A 16,172-nucleotide genomic window follows, 5' to 3' on the forward strand; every position below is an offset into this window, starting at 1 on the left:
GGACTAATAGCAATATGTTCTAAGTATGGTGTGTTCAGGAAAGGGGCCTTGAGTTGTCATCAGATTTGTAATTCGGATGAAACGGGCTTTAAGTGTAAGCCTAGAATGAAATCTGGGTTTGGAGCAAGCTGGAGGACAGGTCCATGAGAAGCACCGCAGTCACCAGATGTAGTATAAAAAGGGACAAGGCAGGAGTATAGTCAGGGCTGAAACTGAGAGTTGACTGAGTAACCAAACATGGTCTCCAAAGAGCAAAACTGAAGTAGTCAAGAAACAAGGCCACTTTCAGGAACAGGAGCATGTGTAATAGAAGAAACCATGATTGTTAGACAGTGTGTCAGGTGGAGGCCTCTTAGGATAGGCTGACCGGCTTAATGTCATTTTCTGGTGCCAGTGAAATAGGGCGAGGCGAGGACAATGAGGAATCAGAATGTCTTCATTTAGAGATTTCCTCCCTGAGGAATGTCAGACATGTGGTTTCTTAGTAGAACCATTGATGTTGATGACTTCATCTCTACTAATAAAGGCTTTGATTTCCATTCACAAATTTCTTTTTCCCGAGGCCGATTCTTACCCAAGTTCCCAGAAAGCTGATTATAAAGGCCCAATGGTGTCCAGTAACGACCGTGATTTACTTACTGGATATATTTCTCACAGGTTTTAAGTTGTTTAATTCCAAAATCCCACATTATTTTTATGTATATGAATTGGTTACGACAGGGTCTCATTAACAGTCAGTCAACCAGAATTACATCGAAACAAAGAATTTACATTTTTTGTCTCCCCTCCTAATCTCCTCTGAACTCGTAGCAGTAAATTCTTTGTGCTTTTGACTAAGTTGATTGCTCATTAGGCTGACAACGTTGGGCAACGTCAAAAGGCTTCTGTGGTCTAAGCTGACCCCAAAATGAGTGATCTCAATGTGACCAAAAATTTGTAAGTGTCTGACTAATTTTCTTGCTCGGAGTGTAAACTTTGACTCAGCGTCTTATTTGATTGAGCCATAAATGGCATAGTGCTCGTAAATCCCATAGAAGTGAATGAAGTTAGCTGCGCATGCGCAGCCAAGCAAGATAGAGCACTGTACTTGAGTTTTGCCATAAAAATCTGAGATGGAAATACCCATTTCATTTTCAAGATTTACCAACACTATCTTTGTGTGTGTGTGTGTGTGTGTGTGTCTGTGTGTGTGTGATTATATATTATGTGTATATATAATCTCAAAAGAGGCTTCCGATTTATGTTGCACCTACATATTTCGCAGCAGCGCATGACTGTGGTAAGGGTTACAGTCTTATTTCTCCATATGAGATACCTTCCGGTATGTTTTTTTTTTTTTTTTTAAGAGTTTGAGAGTAGGGATGAGCAGACCCGTTGATGTTCGGGTTCTGCGGACTTTAGATAAAGTTCAGTTTGGGAACCGGACTTTACCGCAACCCCATTGGAAGTCACCGTCCACATGCAGCCAACTACCGTGTTTCCCCGATAGTAAGACACCCCCGATAGTAAGACGTAGTGAGGGTTTTGGGGGGGGGGTCGGCTAATGTAAGACGTACCCCGAAAGTAAGACATAGTAAACGGAAAGCGTTTTTTTTTTTTTTTTTTTCTTTTTTCTTCTTTACAGTACCGGTTGAGCGCCCAGCTGAGCGCCCTGACACGCCGGCGGCAGAGCGCCCAGCTGAGCGCCCTGACACGCCGGCGGTCGGGCACCAAGCCGAGTGCCGTCAAATGCCGGCGGTTGGGCACCAAGCAGAGTGCTCTGACACGCCGGCGGCCAAGCGCCCAGCTGAACGCCGTCACATGCCGGCGGTCGGGCGCCCAGCTGAGCGCCTTGACATGCCGGCGGCCAAGCGCCCAGCTGAGCACCCTGACACGCCGGCGGCCGAGCGCCCTGCTAAGCGCCCAGCTGAGCGCCCTGACATGCCGGCGGCCGAGCGCTCAGCTGAGAGCTGTCACATGCCGGTGGTCGGGCGCTCAGCCGAACGCTCGGCCACCGAGAAATGTTGCAGTAATGTTGTCCGTGGTCCATCAGGACAACGGACAACATACAAAAACATGCAGCCTCAGTGCCCTCATGTGCAGCAATCGCGGCAAGTCCCCATACGGTACATTGCATGGATACTTGCTGCGATTGCTGTGGGATTTTTTTCCAATATAAGACATACCCCGAAAGTAAGACATAGTGGGACTTTTGGGGGTAAAAAGAATGTAAGACACTGTCTTACTTTCGGGGAAACACGGTATAATCCAAGCACTTCCGGAGGTGGGAAGGTGTGTTTTTGTTTTGTTTTTTTGTTTTCTTGGGGGGTTTCGGACACCCTACAACCGATAACGCTGTTTTTAGCCCCAATGAAAGCCATTCAGAGTCTACAAATGGCTCTCACTGGGCCATACACAGTGTACCCGAGCACACCAATGCTCAGTCTAGTGGTTTGCATACATAAAGCACCCGAACTGCGAACTCGAACCCTGTTTATCATATATATATATATATATATATATATATATATATATATATATATATATATATATATATATATATATATATATATATATATATAATATATAAAATTTTATTTATTTATTTGTTCGCATAAGCTTCGGAAGTATAGTGTAGGACAAGTGCTTAAAGAGAACCTGAGATTCTGCTCCCCACTGGGGACGGTCAGTGACGTGTATGATGTTAACTCTACAATGCTATGAAATGTTAGTGCTATATAGGCCACATAAGTAAATGAGGCTGTTTTTGCAGGAATGTAACAAACAAGCTCACAAAACAACATCAAAGATCCCTGCATGGGCTGTTAGGTGGGGTCGTAATTATACTTGAATGAAACCAGTCAATGACTAGGCTTACATCAGATTTGGGAGATATTTCCTTAGGGAATGTTTTACTTGAGTCGTGACCTAATCTTCGTCAGAGAAGAACAGATCTCCCAAATGTCATGTAAACCTAATATTACATGCGAGCATTGTTTTAGGGTTTCCAAAAAAAAGCCTCATTGCCTCTGGCTTGACCAGTCATGGTTGTTGGTAAGGGTTTAATTAATTCTCTGCTTTTGGTTTCTTGTTCTTCACACTGGCCATGCACATGAAGGCTTGGTTGGCGGGCTGCTATCTCCAGCTCTATCCCTCCATGCAATTGCACCTTCAGCTTGGCCAATTGGGTAGGCAGTGAAGAGTTCAGTAAGTATACGCAAAGTGACACTAAACGACCACCAATTGGTCACACCACAACATGAGCGCGCTTCTTGTGCGCATTGAATGATCTGTAACAGATTTTCAGTGCTTATGGGCTGCCAATCTCGGCAGCATAGGTCCTGAAAAATTATGGTCTTTTGTGGAACACAAAAGATCATTTCACCCAACGAACGAAAAGTGTTTTGTTAAGGTGTCAGGTGGTCTACAGCTTGTTTGGATTTCAAGCCCTAACGCTAAGCCAGTACCAGTCTCTTTTGTCTATGACTTTTCCTGTCTAGTACTGAGAAACAAAAATTGTCAGGTTAAATCAAGCTTCCCGATACTTATTTGCCACCCTGCAACCTGCGGTCACATGTGGTCCTCGCATGTCTCTTCCATGTCAGACACAAGGAATGATGCCTATTGTAGGAGGCATGGGTACTCTAAGTAGTAGAGATCAGTGGACCCGTGGAAGTTCGGTTCGACGGGTTCAGCCGGACTTTAGATAAAGGTCGGTTTGGAACCCAGACTTGACCTAAACCCCAATAGAAGTCACTAATTGGGCAGTTCTTGTCTCCGCCCACATGCAACCAGCCATAAACAGCCTTCGGTGGAGGGTGGATGGGTTTATTTTTGTTGGGTGGGTGGGATGCATACTACAGCCTATCACGCTGTTGCTACTCCCAGTGAGAGCCAATTAAACACTGCAAGCGGCTCGTGCTGGGCGCCGAGCGTACCCGAGCACAGGGATTCTCGTGCTAGTGGTTTGCATACGTAAAGCACCCGAACTCCAAACTCGAACTCTGTATTTTTTTTTTTGGAAAGTCTATGTTCGGTACTTCTGGTTCGCTCCTCTCAGGTATCAATTTTTGGGACCCTCTGCACATCAAAAGAATGGGGGTCTCCTGAGCTCTTTGGGCACTCCAGAAGGAGTAGATGGGGATAATTTGATCTCCCCCCCCCCTGTGGTCCCCATATAGCTTCTCATAAGTCAGATCAGATACCCACACTTTGCACTGACGAGGGGCAATCACACCGAAACACCATGTATGCAAATTTTGATTCTGATCTGGCAATAAATCCTAAGTCTTATGAAAAGGCTTGTTTAAAAAGCCACTTATGACTTTTAGGATTGCTACTTCCAATAGGTGGCGCTAGAGTTTGTTTCCCTCCTCTCTGGAGGGACAATTTAGATGGGATTAGGCCGGTTTCACACATCCGGCTTTTTGCCGTTTTACCGGATCCGGCGCTCTCCCGTACAGATAATACAGTACAATGACAGCGCTGTAACTTCCGGGTCACATGCGCCGGTCACATGACAGCATGTGACCGGCGCTTGTTGCTCTGTCATTGTACTGTATTAACTGTACGGGAGAGCGCCGGATCCGGCAAAACGGCAAAAAGCCGGATGTGTGAAACCGGCCTTAGGGAGGTATGGTTCTCTTCATTGCAGTTTGAGTTGCAAAAATGGCTGAGTATTTTGACTTCTCCTATTAACTACAATGGAGGCGTGCATGTATCCATTGTCACTTTTAGAATTGGAGTGTGGAAGAAGGGAGCTCCAGTCTAATTATTTGTGCTAATTTCACTTCCACATGTAATAAATGTCTCCCAATTCTAGTACCCATTTAAGTTTTTTGGACCTATTGGGATTTCTTCAATCTGACAGTGTATCCCTTGGACCAGGAAAGGTTGTGCACCCATACATTAGGTATATGGATGGACTGATTCAGGAGAAAAATGGTATTTATGGCCAACTTTGTGGGGGTTTTTTTTTTTGTAATTTAGTTTGTGCAATCTTTGTAAGGCTGTGACTATAGATTGTGGATTATTTATTTTGACACTGAGCAGTCTGTAGTCTGTTACTTATATTTCACCACTTTTTAAAAAGGACTTTTCACTTGATTTTTCTTTTTAACTTAACCCCTTAGAGGCAATCTGTCAGGTGATTTTGTAGTACAATACTAACGTTCTCTTTAAATAGGACTTAAGGAGACCTTTCAGGATCAGTAAGTGTTATTGCTCTACCTTATCCTGTTATATTGCTGTACGTTCTGTAGAATTCAGTGTTTCCTGCACGCTATTCAAGTCTATGTAAATACAATTTTCATAGTCACTCCTCCCACTTTTCAGTGCATTCACTAGCACTTCTGAGAGGTTGGAGGGAGTATGGGTGGAGGGGAACAGTGCAAATTCAGTTCAGATTAAAGGAGTTGTCCGACATAACAAACATTTTTGAGTTTAAGCTAATCTGTGCTGTATTGTCATATATAAAACACCCCTACATTGTTGTTTTTTGTTTTCTAACTTTTGTTCCTCTTGAATTATCCCTTTATTCTTTGCAGCTCCTTGTTTACATTCAGCTCCAGCAAACTGACCACTTCCTGTGCAAAACCTCAGTGTCCAGCCCCTCCCCAGTGTCCAGCCTCTCCCCCTGCCCGCCGCCTGCACACACAGTCCCTGTCAGTATATTCTGCCCCAGCACCTGACCTGTTATCACTACAGCATTGCAAATAACAGCCCCACACCGGGCTCTGCACCCCCCACCACATCTGGCTCTGCACCCCCCACCACATCTGGCTCTGCACCGCATACACACATCAGGCTCTGCACCGCATACACACATCGGGCTCTGCACCGCACGCACACATCGGGCTCTGCACCGCACGCACACATCGGGCTCTGCACCGCACGCACACATCGGGCTCTGCACCGCACGCACACATCGGGCTCTGCACCGCACGCACACATCGGGCTCTGCACCGCACGCACACATCGGGCTCTGCACCGCACGCACACATCGGGCTCTGCACCGCACGCACACATCGGGCTCTGCACCGCACGCACACATCGGGCTCTGCACCGCACGCACACACGGCGCTCTGCACCGACCCACCCCTACCCCCATAGGGAACACATGTAGCGAGTACATACTCACACGTCCTCTGTCCCCGCCGCTCCTGCACGTTCGCGCGCTGTTTGTGCTCTGGACATATCAGCACAGTAGTGACGTCACCGCTGTGCTGAAGAGAGCACAGACAGCCGGGCAGTGATGAGAAGCGCAACGCTCCTTCTCATCAGCGTTTTCAAATGTACCGGCATCTGTGATCTGTGATGCCGGTATATTTGAATGTGTGATCCTGAGCAGGGGCCCGGTGCTGGCGCTGACACCACGGCAGCCGCCGCCAGGCCCCGCCCCCAGGTCACGGACCCCACAGCAGTGCAGGGGGAGGTTGCGGGGAGAGTAAGGGGTGCGGGGGAATGTGTGGGAGGGCGCAGGGAAGGGGGGCGGGGCTCATCGCACTGTACCCGCCCAGCAGGGCGGCGACATGCTGTTTCCAGATTTGCATGTCAACATGGCCCTGCCCATGTTGACATGAAATGACCGGAAGCAGCAAAATCGCGGCAGGAGCGCGGTCACATGACCACTCTGAGCCGGGGGAGAGGGGCTGACAGCAGGGCAGGTAAGTGGTCTCTATCTACTTACCTGCCCCAATGTAGCCCAATAGGGTAATAATGAAAAAAAAATCAAAATTAAGCCGGATAACCCCTTTAACTATCCCTGATGCCAGCATTGAGAGGTGGGAGGAGGGAGCCGTGAATGTGCAGTTTTTATTTACTAATGCTTGACTAGTTACTAAGTCACACTGAATTCTATGGATCTTACAACAAGATAACAGGATAAGGTAGAGCAATAACACTTACTGATCCTAAAAGGTCTCCTTAAGCCCTATTTAAAAAAAACATTAGTATTGTACTAGAAAATCACCTGACAGATTACCTTAAGGATCTGGCGATTTTTTAGTTTTTGAACTTTAGTTATTTTTCCCCTTTATTTCAAGAAACAACTTTTTTTTTGTAAAAAAATAAAATAAATAAAAATACGTAGATATAGCCATGTGAGGGATTTGGTTTTGTGAAACCAGTCATACTGTTGAATGGCAAATGACACCATCCATTTATCATATCATGTAATAGAAAGCAGGAAAATGTTTTCACGTGTGACAAAATAGCAAAAAATAGTCCAATTCGTCACTTTTTTTTTACATTTATTTACAGCATTCATGTTATCGTAAAACTGTCCTAGCGGTATAATTTCACTTTTGGTGCCATTTTTGGACAACCGTAACTTTTTTTTTTTTTCCCTCAGGATCTAGGGCTTTGCGATGACTTATTTTTATGCTGACATTTTTATATTTTTGATACCCCCTTTGAGTATATAGGGTTTTTATCATAGCTTATCGTATTTGTTGCGGCGGACAAAAAAACCCCACGAGTCTAGGTTTTTTGTTTTTTCTTTGTTTTTTTCTATTTTTTTTTTCTTACACCGTTTACTGATCTTTTTTTTTTTATATATTTTGATTGAACATTTCTGAGCTCAGCAATACCAAAAGTTTTCTTTTTTTTTAATTTTTATTTCTAATGGAGCAAAGGGGGGAATTTTAAACTTTTTTTTTTTTTTTTTCAGATTATTAAAAACTTTAAAAAAAACCAAAAAAACAACTATTTACTAGTACCTTTAGGGGACTTGAAGTTGCGATCTTCCGATTGCTTCTGCTATACAGAGCAATGCATAAAGTCTGATCTGTAATGCAGAAATCACAGTCTCCTATAGATGATGGGTTGCAATGTTCACAGGTGGAACGTGTTAGCCAGGCGTCAGCTGATGAACCCTGTGTCTATCATGACAACCCATCGGTGCCCCACGATCCCATCTTGGGAGTGGGGACTGGCACGCTCCCCACCGATGCATGTTATATTTCGCTGTAGAGAGATTGACAGCGAGATTTAACTATTTAACAGTCATGGGTGGATCTCTGATCCACCCGAGACTGTTAGATAGAGGCACATGACTGCCGATTAAATCAGCCGACGTTCAGGCAGGGAGTTGCTCTTCCAATTGCCGCTTCTCTATTGATTTGCCATTGAAAAGCAAATGCCCACCGAGCAGTTGTGTGCTCATTTACGTGTTTATTACTGCGGTGTTTAACTTTAGAACGGCAAGCCACAGAACAAAAAGAATCTGTTCCACAATCAATGGAGCAGCAGCAACTGGAGGAGATACTTAGTTAAAAAATTTTTCAAAAATTCAGTAAAAAATCTGATATTTTCCAGAGAAAATGTGTAAAGTCTACTGTTGGGGGAAAAACTTTCTGGAGCAATTGAGTATTGTTCATTGAATAAGAATAGGTGGGGAAAAAAGGCTGCATACGAATGATAGTTACCTATGAAAGAGCGTTGCATGCTTTGTTAGTCAATTATTCCCAGTGCGTTAACTAAATTTTATCGTCTTCCCTTCCTCGGACTATGCACAACTGTTGCTCTTCTTTGCTTAACCAGTCAGCTATTCAGACTGTCCATAAAACTTGCAAAAAATAATTGACTTCACCTTTTGAGTTGTCAAATAAAATTCCCCGGTGCCTATTTAAGGACATTATAAAAAGTTAACGCTCAAGCTCTACCTTCTGTTTTGGCTGCTCGTTCCTGTGTGACTCGCGGAACTTGTGTTTGCCGTTAGGATATGACTTATTCTCCAAGTTCATCGTTGTGTAAAGTTTCGTTGTTGCGGAGATATTTCTGGGATTTGTTTACTTTTGTGCCAGAGAAGGAAGGCGCTTCACGTCGGGGGTGGTAGGAATGTGCTCGTGCTTTCCGTGTTGGAATTTCATTAATGGGTTGTAAATCAAGAGCTTACTAATAAAAGTTACTATTCTCTGCAGGATCGTACTATAATGCCTGAGGTTCGGGATCTTTCAGATGCTTTGACCGATCTGTCTATGGATCCCATCACTGGTGTTGGGGTGGTAGCATCAAGGAACAGAGCACCGACGGGCTACGATGTGGTAAGTGTTGGTTTAGCTTTAGGACAACTTGGAATAACTCATGAGATGCAGAACTTTGCTGCTTTTTTGTTTCTGAAATTAATCCGTTTTATCAAATACACATTTTGTTGATTTTCCCTTTCTTTCATCCTTCTTTCATCCTTCTTTCATCCTTCTTTCATCCTTCTTTCATCCTTCTTTCATCCTTCTTTCATCCTTCTTTCATCCTTCTTTCATCCTTCTTGCCTTTTTTCCCCCTTTGCCTTTTTCCCCCCTTTGCCTTTTTCCCCCCTTTGCCTTTTTCCCCCCTTTGCCTTTTTCCCCCCTTTGCCTTTTTCCCCCCTTTGCCTTTTTCCCCCCTTTGCCTTTTTCCCCCCTTTGCCTTTTTCCCCCCTTTGCCTTTTTTCCCCCTTTGCCTTTTTTCCCCCTTTGCCTTCCCCCCCCCTTTCCTTTCCCTTTTTTCCCCCCTTTCCTTTCCCTTTTTTCCCCCCTTTCCTTTCCCTTTTTTTTTCCCACCTTTCCTTTCCCTTTTTTTTTCCCACCTTTCCTTTCCCTTTTTTTTCCCACCTTTCCCTTCCCTTTTTTTTCCCACCTTTCCTTTCCCTTTCCCCCCCCCTTTCCTTTCCCCTTCCCCCCCCCTTTCCTTTCCCTTTTTTTTTTCCCCACCTTTCCTTTCCCTTTTTCCCCCCCCCTTTCCTTTCCCTTCCCCCCCCCCCCCTTTCCTTTCCCTTTCCCCCCCCCCTTTCCTTTCCCTTTCCCCCCCCCCTTTCCTTTCCCTTTCCCCCCCCCTTTCCTTTCCCTTTCCCCCCCCCTTTCCTTTCCCTTTTTTTTCACCTAAACTCCTCATATGTAAATGTTTGACAACTGTTCCATGGGTCAAGTATTGGTTCAAGTCTATATGTGAATACCACGGTCACAGTGAACGTCTCATAACCTCCTTTTTGTGGTTTGTTGTAGACTCCATCACTGATTGAAGCCTGTTTTACTATTTTGGAGCCGATTTTGTTTGTTGATCGTAGTGAAACATGTTTGTGCTTAACAAGTTATCTAACCTAATAACTAAGAAGTTTTTGCAGCATGTGGATCCACATGTTAGTTATGTCAGTTGAAATGTGCATCCTCAGACTTTACGCTAGCTGGTTCTCTTATGCAGGTCTCAATGGTTCCCTGGTATTCTCCCGTTAACCAAGTACAGCTATATAAAATGTCCTTGATTAATTGTTTACTAGCAAATGTAACCACCTGTATAAAAGCAGACGTTTAGGCAGTTTGCTTTTCTGAAGCATTCAAACATATGTTACTGCGATGCAAAGGGAAAAGATATCAGTAGTGATCTTCGAGGAGCAATTGTCACTGTCCATCAAACTGGGAAGGATTATAAGGCTATTAACAAACAAGTTGGAGTCCATCATTCTGCAGCGACAAAGTGGAGAACATTTCAGACTGTTAATCGTCCCAGGAGGGGGGGGGGTGTAGCTTTGTCAACTACTGCTGCAAACCTAAAGGGGTTCTTCACTACGCGGCATTAGTGGCCACATCGATGTAGACCTCATAAAGAACGCTTTCCTCAAATACCTTGTGTAATAAATTCTGACTCTGAGCGGTGCTATTGCGGTGCACTCATCCCCATCGCGTAACCCCTGGGCTCTGTGACCTCTGAGATCCGGTGAGGTCATGTGATCTTCTAGTTGACCTGATATCACCAAGGCGTCCCCAGTATCTCTGAGTGACTGGGCTGTGGGTGGAGTTTCATTGCTCGTCACAGCCAAGTACCTTGAACCTCATTGAATTCTTATCAGTAAATTTAAAAATCTACCCTTACTGCTTTTATAACATTAAAGATGGTGAGTAGCAGCAAAGTGCTCCAATTAAATGAATTGATCGTTTTTTAGCAAGTATTACCGTCTATATAAAAGCAGAAGTTTTTTCAGTTTGCTGTTCTGGAGCATGCAAGCATTTCTTAATAAGTTGACAAAGAGAAGAGACATTAGCAGTCAACATAGAGAAGCAATTGTTGGTTCCCATGAATCTGGGAAGGGTTAAGGTCATTTTCAAACAATTTGAAGTCCATAATTCCACAGAAATTATTCACAAGAAGAAAACATTCTAGTTATTTGACAATGTTCACAGAAGTGACACCCCAGCAGGATCGCCCCCAAGGTCAGAAAATGCAATGATCAGCGAAATTAAATAAAACAAAACCAAGAGCTACAGCTTAGACTCTAAAGGCCTCAGCAAGTTAAATATTTATGTACAAGTAGGGAAAGACTGAAATTGTGTGCCTTGTTTAGAAGTGTTGCCAGGAGAATGCCTCTTTCTAAAAAGGACCGCTAAAGATTGCAAAGTTACATCTTTAAAAAAAAAAACAAAAAACAAACAAACAAAAAACACAAGACATCTGAAACAATGTCCTTTTAGACAGATGGGATTGAAATGGAGGTGTTTGGGGATCAACACCCTACTGTGGCTGCTTCCTCTGCTGTCTCCCGGGCTCTGCGCACACCATATCGGCCTCTTGGAGTGCCCGTAGGGTGCACGTGCAAACACGCCTTTTTTTTTTTTTTTTTTAAATGCCAGTACATCCTGACCCAGAATTGCCTCTCAGCATGGCTGAAATGCATCAGGTAATTAAGGCATCTTCCCCTTAAGGAAGGTGCCTGGGCATTGAGTTCTGTACATTGCTAGTTCTCGGGTCCCTTGTGCTGCTGTTGCTGATTCCGGTCTGTGTTTCAGTGCATATCAAGTCTACTGCTACAACTATCCACAGCGGCTGCTCCTACGAGATCTGCTGCTGCTTCTACTAGAAGAGACTGTTGGTGTCCGTGACGGCAGCTGCCGAGGTATCGTCCATTCCCTTTGGGGCTGTCCTCTGACATCTACTAGTGTGTGTGCCTATCGCCATCTCCTATGGCTTTAGTAAAGTCTTGGTAGCCGTTCCAGTGATCGGTACCTTGGTCCAGTGGATCCACTAACCACTTGCTTGCCCCACGAACATCCATAGGCCATCTATCCAAAATCTGAAAATATGTCCTTCAACAAGACTCCAGACCTCAGGAACCCTACATCAAAATGGCCAAAAAAGAATGAAATCAAGGTGTTGCAATGGTCCAGCCAAAGCCCAGACCTCTCCACAATCAAAATACCGTGACGAGACCTTGAGAGCTGTGCAAAAACGAATGTCCATAAGTATCAATGATATTAAGCCACTCTGCAAGGTTAGAAGAGAGGCCAAAATTTCATCAGAACGTAATGAGTCTGATAGTCATACACTGCTTCAGGTGGTTTTACAAACTAAAGAGTCAATGGGGTGTACTTTAATTTTTTCACAATATGCTTCTACATTTTGGCCCAGTTAGTGTTAAATTAAACCGTGTAATTATTTATCATGTGTATCTTCCAAATTTGTAGCCCTTTTAAAGACTCCATGCGTTGCTGTTTTTTTGTTTGTTTTTGCCTTTGATTGAAGCATAGAATTCATAGTCTCTCATGGCTGTAACTTCCATTTTATTCACGTTATATACTTTCCCGTTTAAGGGAACTGCCTAATTAAAGACACTTTTGCAAATACTTTGTACATGTAGCTTTGCAATTTCATTTTTTTGGGGGGGCCGTCAAGAATTGCTGAAGTACAAATGTTCGTTACTACTTCGACTCACTTTTGTCATGTGTTTTGGTGATTCAGAATATAAAGACGAATCTGATACCTGACATGAGTGTTTAGGAGCACGGAGCGACTGCTATACTCTAGCGGATTTTACAATGTTGGCGTGTAACTAATACGCCCCTTTAGATCCTGCTTGTCTTTATATAGACTTGCCTTTACTGCTGTGCTATTTTTATGTCCTCCCAATAAAGTTGACTGCACCATATACACATACGCGCGCTCCGTGAGGCACATTTCTCCACTGATTCATTAGACCTTCGAAAAAAATAAATGAATAGGAATTTGTCTTGACTGCAAAATATTAACAGATGTTCACGGTCCTGACATTTGCCAAGTTGTGTAGAAGTTGCTTGTTTGTGAATTGAACTTGAAATGTCAACGTCTCCAAATGAAAGGGGATGGGGGGGTCTTACGACTTGGTGGAATCAGGTTTCGAGAGAGAAACTATTGAAGGATGGATTCAAATATAGAGGAAGTATATTGTAAAGCATTCACTAATTGTTGTGTAGTGAACATATATATCTCTCTCTATATTATATGATATATATAATATCTATATATATATATATGACATATACATATACTAGCTGTACTACCCGGCTTCGCCCGGGTTAATAACTGCTATTAACAAAAATGTATTCTGCACACAAAAACCACAAAACAAATAGATATAATGGTAATTATAATGTCTGTCTCCCCCTCTGTATATATCTCTCTGTCTCTCTCTCTCTCTCTCTCTCTCTCTCTCTCTCTCTCTCTCTCTCTATCTTTGTCTGACGGTCTGTCTCTTTCTCCGTCTGTCTCACTCTTTCCCTGTCTGTCGGTGTCTGTCTCTTTCCCGGTGTCTGTCTCTTTCCCGGTGTCTGTCTCTTTCCCGGTGTCTGTCTCTTTCCCGGTGTCTCTCTTTCCCGGTGTCTGTCTCTTTCCCGGTGTCTGTCTCTTTCCCGGTGTCTGTCTCTTTCCCGGTGTCTGTCTCTTTCCCGGTGTCTGTCTCTTTCTCTCTTTCCCTGTGTCTGTCTCTTTCCCTGTCTGCATTCTGACAATCCAACATTCCATATAAGGGCGTGGCTGCGCATTCTTCTGAAGTTCTGGCTGCACTGTGGCTCCCAGCTCCATTCGCTTTAATGGAGGCAGGTTTTTTGGCGAATAACTGTAAAGCGCAGGGTTAAAATTTCCCCTCAAAACATAGCCTATGATGCTCTCGAGGTCCAGACGTGTGAGTGTGCAAAGTTTTGTGGCTGTAGCTGCGACGGTGCGGATGCCAATCCCGGACATAAACACACACACACACACACTCAGCTTTATATATTAGATAGATATGATATTACATATATTAATATATATGAGAGAGAGAGAGAGAGAGATCTCTAATCTCTCCTTTTTGGCTTAGACCGTGAGGAAGGCGGCTAGTACTGCCGAAACGCGTCGTTTGTTTCTGCATGTGTTCTGCACTTTAATATGACAGGAGCTCTGGAATATTTTTAATAATATTTTAAGAAAAGGAAAAAAAATGTACTGCCACCTGGACTTCGGACTTTATTGCTGGATCCATTTCTTTGTCTGCACAAATTATTGGATGGTCTCCCAGTCCAGATCCATGCACTACAGAAGTAACCAGGAGGATTCAGTTTTTCCAGAGCTTCAACAGGTGAGGTGGTCTAGGTTTTGCTTTTTGCCATCTCTCTATCTCTCTCATTTCAGTTTTCAATACAAGATAGACAGAGATAGCAATGTGAAACTCAGAGATGTTATCTTTTATATCTTCCTATAGATTAAGAGTGTGTAATCAATTCCCTGGGTGAATAGGTAAAATATTGCAACTGTCCCGGCCAATTCCAGTACAGACTAGAGATTCGGACCGCAGTCTCTACTGGTTCCTGCATGGTCTGCAATATCCCTAACCCCAGACTAAACCATGGCAACTCGGGCCTATCTGCCTGAACGGCCATCGAGTGCTTCATGTACCTCACAATATACCTGCAGAAAGAAAAGAGTGCCGAGATTGGAAGGGTTCCAGAATGAGTAGAAACAAAGTGCCAAATAAAAATGTAAAGTACATACTGGTAGAGAGTATGCCGCCTACTAGCTAACAACTAAAAAAATAAATAAATAGCTGGTTAAAAGCAAAACCGGCAAAGAGATGACCCAAGCTGGTCTTCAAACTTCAGCAGCATGGCTGAACATCCAAATGAGATCACCAGCAGGCAACACCAGCATGGGGAGGATATAGCCCCACCCAAAAGGTGACTGGACAGACAAATGAGTAAATGAAGTCCCCTGTTAACCTTAAAGACTAAAAGCAAGGATAATCGATAATGAACACTCAGAGAAAAGGTATATCTGCTGTGGCTCAGAGGACGGACAATCTGAACTCAAAGCACAGACGCAAGGGTTCGAACCCTAACGCTTTCTTCTAGAAAAAGCCACAGAGTTCCATTGCTCCGCTCATATTGATTGACAGTTCTCTGTTTGTGTGGGAAACCTACTTCATAGTCCCAATGCAAAATGCTATGGTAGGGTCTCAACCCTTCTTCCATGGTAAAAATTACTCTGCACTTTTTTTTTTTTCTTTTCATAAAAATACTGATACAAGTAAAAGAAAATGAATACATATGATAGCTCAAATTTAGTGTTTCCTCCTCTCTAACTAGTATTTTGTTTTCCAATAGAAGACCTGATAGAGCCACCCTAAATAGGTCATCTATAAGTGGAAGGATCACAAAAAGCTGCCAATCGGTGGTGGAGGCGGGGTTATGTAGAGGGCAGCAGGTTTACTAGTCCTCTAGTGATCAAGTCGGATAATATCAAAACTATAGCAAGTAGCCTACTAAGTGACACATCGCTAGAGTCGGGGTCTCTGTCTCTACATTATGCTTCTCTCAGTTTAGGTGGCAAAAATCCGGTGACAGATTCCCTTTTAATGAGTTTGTTGTCCTCCAGAGCACCTTAGCTCAAGATTTGTATACAAAAACCAAGTCTGGATACATCAGCCCCTTAAAACTGCTCCATCATGTCCTATGAATCAGAAATGGAGATATACAGTACAGACCAAAAGTTTGGACACACCTCATCTCTAGAACAACTGTTAAGAGAAGACTTTGTGCAGCAGGCCTTCATGGTAAAATAGCTGCTAGGAAACCACTGCTAAGGACAGGCAACAAGCAGAAGAGACTTGTTTGGGCTAAAGAACACAAGGAATGGACATTAGACCAGTGGAAATCTGTGCTTTGGTCTGATGAGTCCAAATTTGAGATCTTTGGATCCAACCACCGTGTCTTTGTAGAAAAGGTGAACGGATGGACTCTACATGCCTGGTTCCCACCGTGAAGCATGGAGGAGGAGGTGTGATGGTGTGGGGGGGGGGGGGGTTTGCTGGTGACACTGTTGGCGATTTATTCAAAATTGAAGGCATACAGAACCAGCATGGCTACCACAGCATCTTGCAGCGGCGTGCTATTCCATCCGGTTTGCGTTTAGTTGGACCATCATTTATTTTTCAACAGGAC

The 16,172-nt window shown here is 43.8% G+C and overlaps 1 protein-coding gene across 3 annotated transcripts in view; it reads left to right on the forward strand.

The window, feature by feature from the left end:
• MVB12B (multivesicular body subunit 12B) overlaps nt 1-16,172 on the forward strand; it is a 154,765-nt gene that overhangs the window by 41,731 nt on the left and 96,862 nt on the right. For all 3 annotated transcript variants that reach the window (XM_075324162.1, XM_075324163.1, XM_075324164.1), the window contains one exon: nt 8,901-9,023. In XM_075324162.1, coding sequence (XP_075180277.1) covers nt 8,901-9,023 — 123 coding nt within the window. The remainder of the gene's footprint in view (nt 1-8,900; nt 9,024-16,172) is intronic.

Source organism: Anomaloglossus baeobatrachus, chromosome 9, assembly GCF_048569485.1.
Source record: "Anomaloglossus baeobatrachus isolate aAnoBae1 chromosome 9, aAnoBae1.hap1, whole genome shotgun sequence".
Lineage (NCBI taxonomy): Eukaryota > Metazoa > Chordata > Amphibia > Anura > Aromobatidae > Anomaloglossus > Anomaloglossus baeobatrachus.